The 15,439-nt window shown below is 55.2% G+C and overlaps 1 protein-coding gene across 3 annotated transcripts in view; it reads right to left on the reverse strand.

Annotated features, from left to right (window-relative positions):
• SEZ6L (seizure related 6 homolog like) overlaps window positions 1-15,439 on the reverse strand; it is a 50,855-nt gene that overhangs the window by 9,966 nt on the left and 25,450 nt on the right. For 2 of the 3 annotated variants that reach the window (XM_055699137.1, XM_055699133.1), the window contains exons 2-6: window positions 8,553-9,293; window positions 8,165-8,298; window positions 1,836-2,028; window positions 1,051-1,236; window positions 452-617 (exon numbers count right to left, since the gene is read on the reverse strand). In XM_055699137.1, coding sequence (XP_055555112.1) covers window positions 452-617; window positions 1,051-1,236; window positions 1,836-2,028; window positions 8,165-8,298; window positions 8,553-9,293 — 1,420 coding nt within the window. Of the gene's footprint in view, window positions 1-451; window positions 618-1,050; window positions 1,237-1,835; window positions 2,029-8,164; window positions 8,299-8,552; window positions 9,427-15,439 lie in introns of those variants that run through there. The other variant, XM_005439583.3, reaches the window with a different exon arrangement.

Genomic DNA, 15,439 nt, shown 5'->3' on the forward strand with positions numbered 1-15,439 from the left:
AGAAGACCTGCAAGATCCCCTGGCACAAAGTGCAGGGCCTTGGGAAGCACAGGCTGGTGCTCTGTGCCTGCCTCTTGCAGCTCTTTTTGCTCCCAGACCTGTGGTGCCTCTTGAGTGCCTCAACATCTGAACCAGCACCCTTCTCTGCCACCATTGTCACCATCCTCTGGCTGGCAGTCTCCTCCATGCTGCACCCAAGCTTGGGTCGGTGCTGCCTCCCGCAACACCTGCAGCTCGGCCACGGGGGAGCAGGACATGCAAGGTGGGAGAGCTGCGACCAGCTGGGAGCTTGCAAGCTTTGGTATATTTAGCACCCAGCAAAGCACCCTGCTCCCCACGTTGGGCAGAGCAAAGCCCTTTGCAGTCCCCGGGGTGCAGGGAAAGCGCTCACTGCAGACCTCACTGCTGGCGGGCAGCACCTGGGCCAGCACCAGGGCTCCTGGAGCCTCACCTGTCCTTCTCAGTCAGCAGGAGCTTCTCGAAATGCAGGTGCAGCTTCTGGCCCGGGGGAGCCCCGATGGCCCACACGCAGTACATGCTGCTCGACTGGTTCCCGGTATAGCTGGGGGAGAGGACGCGGCCGATGGTGGCATTGTGGACCGTCCCGCCACAGGGCGCTGTCAAAACAGAGCACAATCCTGCTGTGGCGGGCAAAGAGGCAGGGCAAGGCAGAGGGTACAGGCAGGCACTGCACCCAGGGCTTCGAACCCCTCTGCTGATGCCTGCCCAGCTCTTCTCAGCAGATTTTAATGCATGAAGCTCTTGCCTGGCTTGGCTTTGCTCTGTTTTATGCAATCACATATATACTCACACATACGCATAAAATCTACTATTTCCTTTCCCTTACCTGCCTAATTAGAACACAGATTCTGCTGCCACTGACATGAAAACCTGCAGTACCTCAGGTTGCACTGTGTGCAGGAGCTGGGCATTGCTTTCACTGTCCCCCAGGACTGCATTCAACTCATGGTACAAAGAAAGAAACTCTAATTTTTTTCTTTGGGGACCCCAGTTTTTCCTAGCACTGAGGCTAGCTAATGAGGAGCGTACCTGAGCAGATTGGCTCTGGGCTGCTCCAATGCGGCCTCGATGCGTTGATGCACGTGAGCACCCTAGGACCCTGCAGCTCATAGCCCAGGTGACAGTGAAAATGAGCAATTCCACCCGAGTGCAAATCCATCACAGTGACGTCTCCAAAGTCAGGTCTCCGTGGAAAGTTGCAGCTCAGCATAAACACTGGAACAAGCACACACATTTTGGAATTTAGGGCTTGTCTGCTCAGAGCCATCCCGCAGTCAGCGGGGGGAGCACTGAGGACGTACGTGCTGGATGTGCCCATGCTGCCAGGGACAGACCTCGCTGCCGGGTGCCAGTTGCAGAGCACCGACAAGCCACCATGCTGCTGCTACTCCACCTGTTACTGCTTTTGCCCAGACCCAGTTTCTATTTTAAAAATCATTTGCTTGAACTCATTTATTTTTTATAGCTCTTCAAGGAAAAAAATAGACTTGCAGTCTGAGCCTGTGCAGGAGAGCTGCTGCAAGGGGACAGAAAGGGGGCAAGGCGGGTGTGAGGAGCACAGCCAGCGATGGGGTCTGGGACATCAGTGCACATTGAACACATTGAACCCTCTGCTCTGGGCACAACACAGGCTGCTGCTTGAGCCGGCCCTGCCGGCAGGCTGAGCATGGGCACGCAGTGAAACAGGAGCCCAGCTGGTCTGTGGGGACAGAGCCCAGCATCCTTCCACCCCTGCAGTCTGGTGGGGCTGAGCCCCACGGCACTGACACCCCATCCCACCCCCACTTGTGCACCCACGCTGAGGAGGCACCTACCCTGGTAGTGGAGCTGGAAGGTCCCTACCACCTCATCCTGGAAGGTGCGGAAGTAGACAGAGATGGTATTGGTGGGGCTGCGGATCACCTGGCCCTCCACCAGCAGGGTCTGGTTGGCCAGGACCACAAGGGCATCGCCATCCACCCCACGGATGGAGAGCACCTCTCCGTCTGACAGGTTCACGCTCTTCACCTGGGTGGGAGCAGAGACCCATGAGCAGGGGTGAAGGTGGGGGACCCAGCAGGGTGCTAAGTGGGTGGTCGTATCCCAGCCCTGGAACACACACAGTATTTACAGCCACAGAGCATCACACCTCCACAGCCTTCCCTTTGCACTGCTCTGAGCGCTGGGGGCTCGTTGCAGACAGGAGCTGCTTGTTCAGCAGAGATGGAGCAGTGTGTGCCCTGCATGAGGCCGAGGGACCCCATGACCACTGACTGACCCCCCCTCTCTCCCCTGGGACAGCGGGTGCAGGCAGCTAGAGCCGCTCACTTGAGTTGCGTTTTGAAGCTGGATGCTCCTGTGATGCACAAGTTGACCCACATCTGCTTCCCTGCTGAAACCGGGGATTTGGGCAGGAGGGTAGAAGTGGTAGAGGGTTAGACAGGAGAAAGATGGAGGGGTGCCATCAGTCACTGGTGAGGGTAGCAGTGGGGCCCCAGCTCCACCCGCATCAGCCCTGGGAGCAGACCTGCATCTCGGGGCACCACAGCACGGAGTGTGGCCATGGCCTGGGCTCATTGGTCCCAGCCGGGGCTGGGCTGCCCGGCAAGCTCTGCAACCAGACTAGGTACTTTTGTAGGGCTCAGTGCTCACCATCCACCCTGTGCACCAGGGATCCTCCCCAGGTTCCCTCATCCACACCAGGGAATGGATGGGGAGTCACACGGCAAATGCATATGATGAGCAGTCTCAAAAAGCTTTAATTATTATTTAGAAATAGCTGAAAAGTAACCTCACATTTGCATTTCACGTCCATTTAGCTTAATAAATGAGCTCATCTTTCAGCAGAAAGATGCTCATCAGATCATTTGTTTCCTTAAGTGTGAGGACCAGGGCTCTATATTTAGCACGCACCACAGCCTTAGCCCGTAATTGCAAGCGCTCCCGATGATGTTGTGACTAGAAGGATTTGTTGCTGTTATCACAACCGTGCCTGCGGGGATGCACCCAGCTCTAAGGGCCACCCGAGCTGCATGCAAAGCCACCCACAGGACTTGGCATCCTCTGACCTTCTGCTGGAAGGAGGGAGATTTCCTCGGGAGAAACAAGCCCAACCCTGTAGAGTACCTCCCTGCCTGCCCCAAAGGTCCATGAGCCCTGAGCAGTGCCTGGAAAAGCTCGGTCCTTGCTGCGGGGCTGGGCCAAGTAGCCCCCACTGGGTCAGAGTATGCCTGGGTTTACCCCAGCCCACACTCTTAACCCAGGAGGAGCTGATTTTGCCTTATTTTGCAGCAGTGTTCTGGGTTGCTGTGGAGTCTCTGGTCCTCACTGCAGGGAAAAGCAGCCCTCAGCTGTCGCAGGTGCTGCGCAGCACGTTGGAAACACGGGCCAAGTGCATGCCCTGGACCCCAACCTGCCCCAGGTCATTTCTTCTTCTCCAGGTTTTGTCCTGAAAATGTGCCTCCCCAGCATGGTGTGCACACATTTTGTCTGGTGGGATGGCTCAGATCTAATTAATAAATGAAAGGAATTAAATGTTATTGGGGATGAATTATTTTGGAGCGTGGGACCCAGGGATGCTAAGTGGGCTACGTACAATGCTAATGACTTCCCCCCCAACTCCTGCTGGGGCAGAGTTTTGCTTCCTAAGCTGGGTTTGAACAACTGAAAAGACTTTTACACGGTATTTCTAACGTATTTTGTTCTGAAATCACTTCAAGAAAAACCTGTTCTCCAGCTAGCTTCCTCCAGTGATAACTAGCATCAAGCACGCTCTTTACCGCCGAATCACTTCCAGAAAGCGGAATGTTCAGGTGCCTCTGAGCACCTGATCGCAGCTGGGCTGCTCTGCTCACTCGCCCCAGCTCTGCTGCTGGGAAGGGGTTTCAGGGGAGCAGCTCAAACAGGCAGAGCTACGCAGAAGAGAGGGAGCTGATGAACGCTGCAGCATTTCCCTGGCCCTTCACAGGGTGCTGTGGGGTGGGGACACTGCTCTGGTCTGCAGTCAGCCTCCCTCTCCTGTAAACCCAGGCTTGGAGGAGCCTGGAGCAGGGGTGTCATTGCAAAGGACCCGCCGTTCCCGTGCCCGGTAGGCAGGCAGGCATCCTCAGACCCCGTCTGCTCTGGAGTAACCGGCAGGTACAGACGGATGCAGTGGCCTCGTGCCAGGGACTGTCAGCCGCTGTGAGAGGGACCATATGTGTGAGCTCCTGCCAGGGGCTGGGGAGGACAAGTTCTTACTTTAATCAAAGACTGCACCGATGTCAGCTCCTAAAGAGTCTGTTGGGAAGACAGGAGGGATCCTTGCTTCAGACTGCCAGCCTTGCTCACCCACTAGAAAATCTCTTTAGCGAAATTCTATTTCCTGCCAAGAAGATTCAAGAATTTTAAAAATAAGTATAATTTAACTAAGCATTCAGAGAGCCAACTGCTCTGCAGCTCCCAGGGCTGCGATGGCGTGACCCAGCTGGTGCGGGGGCAAGCAGGCTCTCTCCAGGATGCTGCGAGGGGCTGCCAGCAGCGAGCCAAACAGGGACCCCGAGCTCTCACATGGCCCTGGGAAGCCCCCAGCACCAGGCAGGTTTGCTGGCAGCCTTCCCTGACACCATGCCTGACATCCAGGCTCTGAGCCTGCTCCTCACCAGGGACAGATTTTCCCTACAGCGAGCGAGGGTCTCACTCCAAAGGGTGCAAGGGAAGGAAGCGGAGGGTCCTCACGGCCCCCTGAACGGCTCCCAGCACCTGCAGGAGCAGCCCCAGGGCTCTGGACTCCTGGTCTCAGTTTCAGCGTAGGGCTGCAATGCTGCATTGGGAGGTGACCCCCATGCAGCACCTTCCTTCCCAGGGGCAGCTCTTTTCTCCTGCACATGCCTTTAGCAAGACGTAAGGGGCAGCACTTTACCATCAGTTGTTCTGCCCTTCCCATGCTGCATTCTGAATCCTGGGGGAGACCTTCCAGGACATCCTCACATCCAGCGCCAGGCAGGACCTGCTGAGACTGCACACCACTTGTGACAGGGGAGTGCACCAGCCCAGGCTCCATGCAGAGCCTGGTCAGCCCAGCTCCCCAGGCCACGCAGCACCTGCACAGCTCTGCTCTCCAGCCCAGCCTGGCTTCTCCCACACCAGCAGCAGGTCTGGCCTCCAGAGCTCCCAGTTCAGACCCAGCAAAGCCACATGAAAAAAGGAGTCCCCCATGGGTCACTTCTGCATCACACCATCGTGGCAGGAGAGATCAGCCCCACTCCTCCTCACAGCAAGGCCTCCCCTGCCCATCATCCTTACAGGAGCTGTGAATTAAATCCAAATCACTTAAATGTTAACCAATTATCCACATCACAGTGAGGCAGCTGAGGAAGTTGCACTGCGTTACTCCAGCACTTGCCCAATGTAATTAGCCTCGGAGCCACTGAAGCTTGCAGCTCTTGTACATGTGAAGTAATTAAAAAGCAATGGAAAAGAGTTCATCAGCACCAGGCAAAACAAGGGCGAGCAGCAGGAGGTAATGGCCATCTCACACGGCTCCGGCATGGGCATTGCCCTCAGTCAGGCTGACACATCAGGGGCGAGCAGTGGTACACACCATCCACCACCTGCTCATGCTGGCTAGTGTACTCCTTACTCTGCTTGCTGGACCTGTGAGCCATCCCTGCAGTCACCAGTCCTCCCTGCCACCTCCAGTCCCAGCCCTTCTGGTAGGAAATAATGCAGAATCAGGACTGCCACCTTCCAACATGACTGTGCTAATTATTCCCCAAAGTGCAAGCAGAAGAGCAGCACAGAATGAAGCCATTGGTTTTGGTTTCCAGGTGGAGAAACTGAGGCACAGCGCCTGTGCACTGCCTTGGGTCCTGGCACCTGGGAGGGCAGGCAAAGGTTAAAGGTAGCCCAAACCCCATGGTTTGGCCCATTAATGGCCTTTCCGCTGTGCTGTGCCCCATTTCCTCAGCCCTGGGGCAAGGGGCTGGTATGCTGCTGGGGGCTTGTTGCATGTGGGGCTGGCTGCTAGCCCGCTGTTCCCCCACAGCCAGTGCCAGCTCAGGTGGGGATGCCTCCAGGTTCAGCTCTCTCAGCTGCCAACCTTCCATGCTGGTCTTGCAGGCTTGTCAGGAGCAGCTGGGCACGAGTCCTTACAGCAAAGCCTGTTTGTGATGGTGGGGAAAAGTCCCAACCGTGGGACCAGAGCTTTCTGCACCAGCCCCACTGGTCAGGGATGATGTCCAGGGTGGACCTGTTGTCTTAAAATCAGGTTTGCATGCAAACACAGACAATGTTTCTGCACTACACTGCCTCTTCCATCAGCATGTATTGTGTGCGACATCCTTTGCATGAACTAAAGAGGGGATAAATCTGTTTGTCTTGCTTGCCATGAATGCTATTTCTAGCTTCTTTGGGACATAAATCATGTCACTGCTGCCGCCTAAGTGGTTAAAAAGCCTTCTGTAGAGCTCACTCCCTGCACCGCAGGTCAGGCACTCGCTGATGCTGTCATGCTGGAGCACATCAGTCCTTGTCCATCCATGGGCACCTGCAGAGGGACGCTGCAGCAGCTGAGGCAGCAGGGCAGGGACTGGCAGCCCCCTTCCCTCCTTGATAATCTCTGCTGAGCTGCTGCCAGCCCTGGGGCAGGGCATGGGCAGGCGCTTGCTGCGCTCAACTGAAGGCAGCAGCTCCGGGTTGCTCAGCACCACTGCCTGCAGCCCCATGGCCCATCCTCCTCCAGCTCTCCCCAGTGTCCATGAGCCGGGGGGCTCAGCCCTGCCCAGCTGCCCACAGGCATCTCGGGCACCCCAGGAACTGTTGCCAGACTGGCTGCTCAGTCCATGCTCAGCCAGCTCCAGATGAGACCATGCTCAGCCAACGCAGACCTATTGTTGTGGTTTAATTTGTCTGCAATGCTCAGAAGCATCAGCAAAGTGAAATCCAAAGCTTGGGGGGTGGAGAGGCTAATTTTACGCTCCATTAAAATCTTGGTTTACAATGGAGCAAGGTCAGGAGTGGTGTCACCTGATGGATTATGGACGGAGGTGAATTTGCAGCAGAGCAGCCTATGTTTAGCACCCTGCGAATTTGGGAAGACCAGCTCCCAGGGCAACCTCCCCAGTGGGGCTTGCTTTCATGGAGGCACTTGTGCCATGGTGGTCAGCCTCTCGTGTGTGCCCACCGGAGGGATGGCAGGAACAAGCTCGCTGGAACTACTACTCCTTTTAATGCACATTCTTAATTAGACAGAAAATTTAATGGGTTTTAATTGAATGTAAATGGTGACATGGGAGAAATGCAAGAACAAGAAAGGACTGTGCACCAGAGCCTGGAGACCATGGACTGATGGTGTTTGAAACATGTCAAGGCCCCTACCCAGCATGCTCCCAGCTTTGCAGGCTGTGGGATGCAGCGTTTCAGGGAGAATGGACGGAGCACATCTGCCTGGGCCAGACCCCCATGCTCTGATGGGTTTGCACAGCACCAGCACGGCGGCAGCCCTGGCACGGGGTGTGCTGCACTGGCACCAGCTGTGCCCACTGCTTTGTGCTCCCATGTGTGCCAGCTCACAGCATTCACAGACGCCTTCCCACAGAAATTCAACCCTGGCCTGGTACTGCAGCATGCATACTTGCTGCTGCTGGGGTTTGCTGCAAAATGCCTCCTTGTCGGTGTGGCTTTTACCCTTCAGTTGGCAGGGATGTGGCCCTGCTTTGGTGTAGGGGCTGTTTGTCAGAAGCCATCCAAAGCAAGTGCTGGCTGGAGAGGGGGCTTGGGCTGCCCACCCAGAGCTCCCCACCCCTCGGGGCTGCCTGCACACCTCCAGCAGGCTGGGGGGTGAGGGCAGGGGGCCAGTGGCTATACTGCAGACAGCTGCTGTGGCTTAGCCCCTTCCCATGAAGGCTTTTTTGCAAACAGCATGCCAGTGCCTTGTTGTTAAATTAATTGCATGGCATTTTAATGCTTTGATCATTGCTGATGTTCAGGATGCACCAGTTCCCATACACAGTTTATTTATTACATGGCCTAAGAAAAATATACTTTTTTCCCCAGGAAGGGTTTTTTTAAGCAAGTGCAGGTGCCTGGGGCAGCCATAACCAAAGCTGTGTGTGCTTTGCATCATTTGCTGCTGTGGAGCAGGGGGGTTGGGCCATGGTGATCCCCTCACCAACGTGCTTCTCACCTGGAGCTCAACGCCGTAGCCCGTGTAGACGGTGACATTGTAGGTGCACTCCAGGTAGCTGTGCAGGGGCAGCGGGGGGTAGTCTGTGGAGTCGATGTAGCCTTCAGGGTCATGGAAACTCATGCTGCAGAGAACTGGGGGGAAACAGTGCATCAGCAATTGCCTGGGGGAAACAGCTCACCCAGCAGCCCCCTCCCATGCCCAGGTGCTCCCGTTGCCCTAAAACCCAGCACCTGGCTCCTGGCTCCAGCGGCCACCACTGCTGAAGTGCAGATTTTAGGCAGCCCCATGAACCCTGGTGGTGCCACTGGCACCGCACACAGCTGCTCCCCATCAGCTGCCGTTACATGCCCGCGCTACCCGGCCCCATGCGGGCAGCATGGCTTACCTGGTGTGGGCTCCGTGGTTATGACGGTGGTGGTGATGATGGTGGATGTGGTGGTTTCTTGGCTTTCTTCTGATGCAGAGCCGTGCACCTCTCTCTCTCCACTGTTTGTCCAGTTAACAGTGGTGCCGTCAGGAGCCATTGTCGGAGCCTCACCGGCATCCCCCATGTTGTTGGGTAAGGGCTGCAGAACCGCTGGCGGCAGCGTGGATGGGGAGATCTGCAGTGCGGGGGGGCTTGTGGTGGCCTGGCCCCCCCAGGGCAGCTCAGGGGGGCTCTGCTCCACATCCCCTGCCCCGGCCGCTGCCTCTGCTGGCACATGCAGCTCTTGGGTGGCTGTGGGGAGCCTGGAGCCCAGCAGGCTGGCCGGAGAGGCAGCCCTGGGGGACCCTGGCAGGGTGGGCTTGGGTCTTGGGTGCTTCCTTGCCATATTTACTTGCTTTAGAGTAGGTGGTTTTTTCTTAACAGGGAAAGTTTGTTTTGCATCAGTCTCAGGGGCAGCGGTGGGTGTTGGCGGGATGTGGCTCTGCAGCAGCAGTGTTGCCTCCTCCGCTGCCGTCTGGGTGCCTTCTTTTGCAGCTGGCAGCAGGTTGAGGGCGGTGGCGTGCCCAAGCTCTCCGGCTCTGCCAGCCAAACCTGTGGTGTACCTGAGCTCCTCAGCTCCGCCGACCATCTTGTCCATCAGCTCATCCACAGCAAGAGGGTCTGGGCTGGTGGGGACCAGCGCTGTCCCTGATCCGCCGTCTGCAAAAAAACGGGGAAAAGTGGGACTTGGGCAATTCTGGGCATGAAATTGTAACTGTGGCAGTGGCACGAAATCAGGCCCCTGAGGAGCTGCGGCTGATTGAATGCCTGCCGCTCTCCCAAACGGGCTCATTATGGGAAAGCAAACATAAGTCTGCACCAATTCCCTGAAAGTTTGGGTTTTGCTGATACTCGGTGGCCTTATCTCACCATTTCAGAGCTGCTATTTGGTCTCTTTATCTAGAGGTCACTTTTTCAGAGAGGTTCACCCGCCCCTGCCGAGTTTGTTGCTCTGGCTCGGTCTCTGTGAAAAGCCTTTATTTTTGCAATTGTCATCAGCAAATATGGTTATTGCAAAGTGCCTGATTAGGCCACGGCTCTTTCCCATTGTCTTCCCCACGCTGCTGCCTGGCGGGGAACCGACGCCGATTAACCGGCTTCCTCTGGCATCCTGCACCAAAACACCACCTGCTTCTGTAAAGTCTCTCCTTAGGCAGCCACTAACCTTTTGTGTTGGGCAAAGCGATGGGCAGGGAGGAAAGAGTAATCAAAGCTGCACCGCCACCGCTTTGGCCAGGGAGTTTAATTGCATGAGGTACAGATTTATTCACCACCAACGGGTCTGATTGGGCTGTGATCCATGGTGTAAAATAAGCTGTAAGCAGTGCCGTGGCTCTGTGAAATGCTGCAGAGAGGCAGAGTGTCAACATTTTCCATGGAAACAGCAGTTGCCAGGGAAGGTGTTTAATGCACAGTACTTAAAGACTGTAATTCCAGCCCCCTCGGCTCCCCTGGGAGGGTTTGGAGTCCCTGAAACACGGGGTCTCTGCAAGTCCCCAGCCCTGCTGCTGGCCCAGGGCTGCCTGGGCATGTGCTCCCATTCGCGACTGCAAATGAAGGCATCGATCTGCTCGGAAAAGCAGTTCAAGCTGCTGCGATGTTCCCACAGGGGCAGCCGGGACATGTGCCTGCCACAGTGCCAGGTCTCTGTGGGATGGAGGACCAGAGCAGCAGCCAGGGTTTCTGTTCCAAGCAGATTCCAGCAAAGTGGGATAAACCTCTGGCTCAACCTGGGCAATTCATTGCAAGTAGTGTTAGAGATACTTTAAACAAAAGCACAGTGCCGGCGTTAAATTTGACTTGAATTTTGCATTTCAAATTCTACTAATTAAGGTAGGACCAGAATGAAAAGGAAGAAAGGAATTTTTGGATATGAAACCTGAAACACGGGGACACTGCTGGCTGATTGCTTTGGAGGAGTACAGTTCCCCCGGACTCCAACTGCTGTTTACATCACCCTGTGATTTTAATGCCTTTCAACTTCTGCTTCTGATGCCTTAGCATTAGTTTTGCGGCTGCACAGCCATCGAGTGCCATGCCGGGCAGGCCTCAGTGCAGCCTGGTGCAACAGTGTATTTACAAGGGCTCTGCTGGTACGGGATGCTTTAACTCCTCAGCCCTAAGCACAGAAGTGTAATCTCATTGCAGCTAACTATGTGAGTGCTGGGGCAGAGCTGAGCAGAGAATGGGGAAGCAGGTGAGGATCAGTGAGCTGGCTTGGCTTTGCTCTGCAGCGTTGCCTGGGCTGGGGGAGCTGGTGTTCCTCTTGCCCTGTGTGGGCACATGCAGTCAGCCACCCTCCCCCCTACCCTGCCCAAGATTTTGCACAGAGGGCTCCTGACAGGGAAGAAAGTTGTAGAGGACCTTAAACCTGCCTCGGCGGTGACACCGCAGAGCACGGCTGCTTGTTATGCTGCTCATGATCCCCAGCCGCGCTGCAGCTCCCCCAGCGTGTTTGTGCCATCCAGCTGTGGCCTCTCATTACACATTTAAGTGCTGATCCTACAAACACTCAGGTACCCGCTCTGCTTTCTGCAGAGGTGTGCACTTGCTCAGAACTGACTTGCATGCATAACGCTCAGCCCCTGCATTGTTTGGATGTGCTGGATCAGGGGCTTTACAGGACTTGGGCTCATACGCTGTAAGGTGAAAACACCTGCCCAGATGGACCAGGGACTCGGACAGTGTCACTTCCACATGTACCAGCGAGAAAAGGGACCGACAGTGGCAATGGAGTGGCAGAGTCTGGCTTTGCATGTCCCAGTGATCCCTGCCAGCTCCCTTTATAACCAAGCAGTTATTCTTGCTGCAGCTTGTGCAAGGATAAGCACTGGTCGCTGCTCCAAATGGTTGCTTTGCAGCAAAAGCAGCCCAGTGTCACCCTTGGGGAACACACTGAGGGACAGGGGACATCCTAGCTGCTAATGGGGCAGCTGCTGCCTACAGGGCAGGAGGGACAGGCACATGCAGCCTGTGCAGAGGGAAACAAGCAGCCTGCTGAAAGTTGACTTTGCTCCATCTTCTAGAAAATTGAAGCAGTTTCTGGCAAGAATTGAAGGTAAAGGAACACAACAGGGAAAGGCAAAAGCTGGGAGAGTTAGCCTGAAGGATGGAGCTTCCCGTATCTGCTTGTCCAAGGCTGGAGCTGTATTTTTGTCCAGGTCTGTGCAGTGGGTGTACTGCAGGAGCGTGGGAGCCTTCCCCTCGGCCACGGGTGGGCTTGCCTCTCCTCTTGCCGGGCTGTTCCAGGGCAGTGTCAGAGCTGCTCCTGCTCCTTGGTCCCAGAAAGCCCTTGCACATGCTGCTGTTACCCCGGCTGGTCCTTAGCCCCAGCTCCCTGGGGCAGCCGGTGCTGTGCCCATGCCCGCCCCAAGCCAGCAGTGGGTCAGCCAGCCCCAGCTACCGAGGGCTACCAGGCCTCTCCTGTTCGGTTTCCCCTGACTTAAAAAATTCTTTAATTAGCAGTGGTTCAGCAAATTCATTAGCTGATTCCCTTAGCACATTAAGAGACATTTCACACATGTCATCCACAACCACGGGATTTGTGTCAGCTCTGAATAATCCCCCCTGGCTTCCCCCAAGGAGCGTGGGTGCCTCGTCATCCCCACCCACACTGCTGGTGGGGCAGCCCAGAAACCCCTACACCCTCTGCTTGTTTTTGAGTGTCTCTGTTTCCCTCTCCATCCTGGTCCTGGTCTGAGCCTGGCCTCCATGGGCATCCTGCCACAGGGTGATGGAGGGAATCGGTCCCAAGGCAGTGCTAGTGTCAGCTCCTTCTGTGACAAGTTTTCCACGGTTCTCATGTGCTTTAGGCTTCGTCTCCCACCCCAAGCCTGGGATGGATGGCTGGCAGCTGCTCTCCCAGTGCCGCTGGTTTGGCCAAGGCTCAGCTCATTGGTTTTAGTGCTCTGCAGCAAAATGGTTTCTCCATTGCAGGAGAAGATGGGGCTGTCAGACAAGGAGGAGGCAGCACGGCCCTGGGAGGTGAGGGTGCTCACTGACCGCTGGGATGTGGTGGGACATGGTAGGACACTGGGCCCACAGTGGGACAGTCAGGGTGTTCCTGCAGGAACCTGAGACCTTAAAGCTGGTGTGTTACCAGAAACAGCAAAACAGCATCCTCAGGTTATTTGTCACATGAACTCTAATTCTTAACGGATGTTGCTGTTAAACCATATTTTATGCTTTCAGAAAGTTGACTAATTTCTTATTAGATCCTTTGCCAGTATGCATTTAAACGATTCTGTCCTTAACAAAGCATGAAATAAAACACTCTGTATAGTGAGTCTGTAATGAGATACTTAACATGCTTTAGTTTGTAAAGGGCAAATGTGTACTTCAGGGAAGCAAAGAATGCAGCCAGGCTGGAGCAGGGAGATGGAAGCACAGGGGGCCCCTGGCATCAGTGATTAATAAGGGCATATTTCACATTACCAGAAAGAGAATTGATTAACAATCTTAATTCCAGATTGCATTGCCACCCCCAAACCAGAGCTGTGCTCCAGCATGTCCCCGTGGTGTGGGCTGCCAGCTCTGCCTGCTGCCTCCCTGGTGCTGCCATCCCCTGGTCCCAGCCCATGCGCCTCGGTGCTGCCCCATGACCCCCCTGCCCTGGCACAGCCGCACGCCCCCTACTCGGCTGGCTTTCCTCTGCTCACTCGTGCCTGGTGCCTATCATGGGAAGGGAACCCCCAGCTCTGCCCTCCCAGCGGGGCACACGGAGTGGGTGTTGCTGCCCGCAGAGGTGAGCTCCCTTGCCCATGGCCTCTCCAGGGTGAGTAAGGCTTTAGGAAAAGCAAACAGCAGGAGAGGCAGACCTGAATATCCTCATCCTTAAGGAAGGATTGCAGTAGGTTTCCATATTTGATATTAGGATAAGGGTGGACTTTGGTAAGATACTTTCCATGCTGATCTGAATGCAAACAGCCATCCTCCCACCTCCAGGGACTACAGGGTAAGCATGGGCAGAGATGAGGTTTGAAATTCCCCAAGCACCTTTCGCGCATTTCTATCCAGGAGCCAGCACAGGACCATGGGGGTCTGTGGCTCACACTCATCTCTGGAAGCTCTGCAGCCCTTCTCCACTCCCAGGAGCACAGCAGTGCAGCCCGCCCACCTAAATCCACTGGAGTGCTAAATAAGCCATTGGGGTTTTGTGATCAATTCTGTAGATTTAATCTGAGTTGCTTTAGCAAAACTATTATTGTAATGGCAGGCAGGAAATGTCAGCACAGGTCGGTTGCTTGGGGAGCCTTCCTAGCCGGGCTCTCACCCTCTGCTGCCCACTGCCAGCACAAGCTGAGGCTGCTTAACGTCACCCAGTGCTGCAGGGTGCCCAAGCTCCCTGCCACCACCCCGGGCCCTGGCAGGCTGGGCTGGGGGTCAGGGCAGGCAGAGCAGGACCTGTCCTGGCGGCCAAAATCCAACCAGTTCTGCACAAGCAATCAGTCTAGAGACACTGAGCTGGTGGAAATGATTGCGTTTGACCTTGCTCTAATCTGCTAAACCAGCTCCAGAGGAAGTAAATGCTATCAAGATGTACAAGGGGTTTATCTTGTATCTTGATCAGGAGCATTCCTCAAGCAGTTTGAGACTAAAAAGGCTTCTCTAAATCCACAAAAGCCTCTGCAGGTGGCCCTGCAGCCCCTGCTTCCCCCCGGGCATGCCAGGGCACCCGGGGCACTGTGCTCTGCACAGCGGTGTTGGCACGGGTGGCTGCTCCTGCAAGATGGGACAGAAACGTCCAGGACAGTTTGGAGCACAAGTGACCTTAATGCAAAAACGACAGCTCATCTTCAGGTCTATTCTGGGATCTGCCTAGATACCGGCGTGTAAACACCGAGGAAGGAAGCTCAGCTCTGGGGAGGACATCTCCAACCAGCTTTCACTCCCCCACAGTTTATACTTAGCCGCCGTCGGAAGCACTGGCTCCTCTGCAGGGCAGGGGTGCGGAGCGCACCGTGCTGCGCATGGGAGGGCTGACAGCAGGGATGCAGCCCCAGTCCCCTGGGCTGGGCTGATGGCACGGGGCTCTTGAGGGGTGGCAGGGCAGGCAGGGCAGAGAGGGGCAGGGGCTGCCAAAGCTGCTCCTCTTGCCCAGACCCAGCATTGACCTGGGTGCTTGCAGGGCACAAGCCACCAGCCCACCTCAGCAGCACTGTCAGCTGCTCACAGAGGGCCCCTGGCACAAAAAGCATCCTTAAATGTACATAGATGACTACAAATGCCTCTTTGAAACTTGCCATCAGCGTGAAAAAAATCAACGACCTCAAAGACCAACATACCTGTGCTCTGTGCTCTGTTACCCACGCAATCCTTCTGCCCATATAAAGAACAACTAATTCTTAGGACAATATTTTTCAGGTGCAAACAGCCTTTTATTTTTTTGCCATGTAGGATAGTTTTCCCTTGCTTTTTTGAAGAATCTTGGTTTCCCACTACTCAGAAATAGATCTACTTACTGCTTGTGATCTGTGAGCATGGAGCAACAGATTCTGGGCTGTAGCTTGGAATTTGCTGTGATGGCCCAGGCACATTAACTGAGTGCAACATAATGTACTGAGCAAAAGAGTGAATGAGATTGCAAGGCCAGGCGAATGAAAGAACACTAATTAAATGTGAGCTCAAGCTCTCCCCTTTGCCACAATTTCATCCACTATCAGCTCTTGTTCTCCATAAAAGTGAAAGAGGTTTTTCAGTTGTCCCTCTCAAAAAGCAGCTTGGCTGTGTGTTGCGCAGGGCAAGGGACACAGCGCTTTCAGGTGGCCGCAGTGCCAGCATTCCCATGTCCCCACAGAGGGGGGCCC

The sequence above is a fragment of the Falco cherrug genome, chromosome 1 (assembly GCF_023634085.1).
Source record: "Falco cherrug isolate bFalChe1 chromosome 1, bFalChe1.pri, whole genome shotgun sequence".
NCBI lineage: Eukaryota > Metazoa > Chordata > Aves > Falconiformes > Falconidae > Falco > Falco cherrug.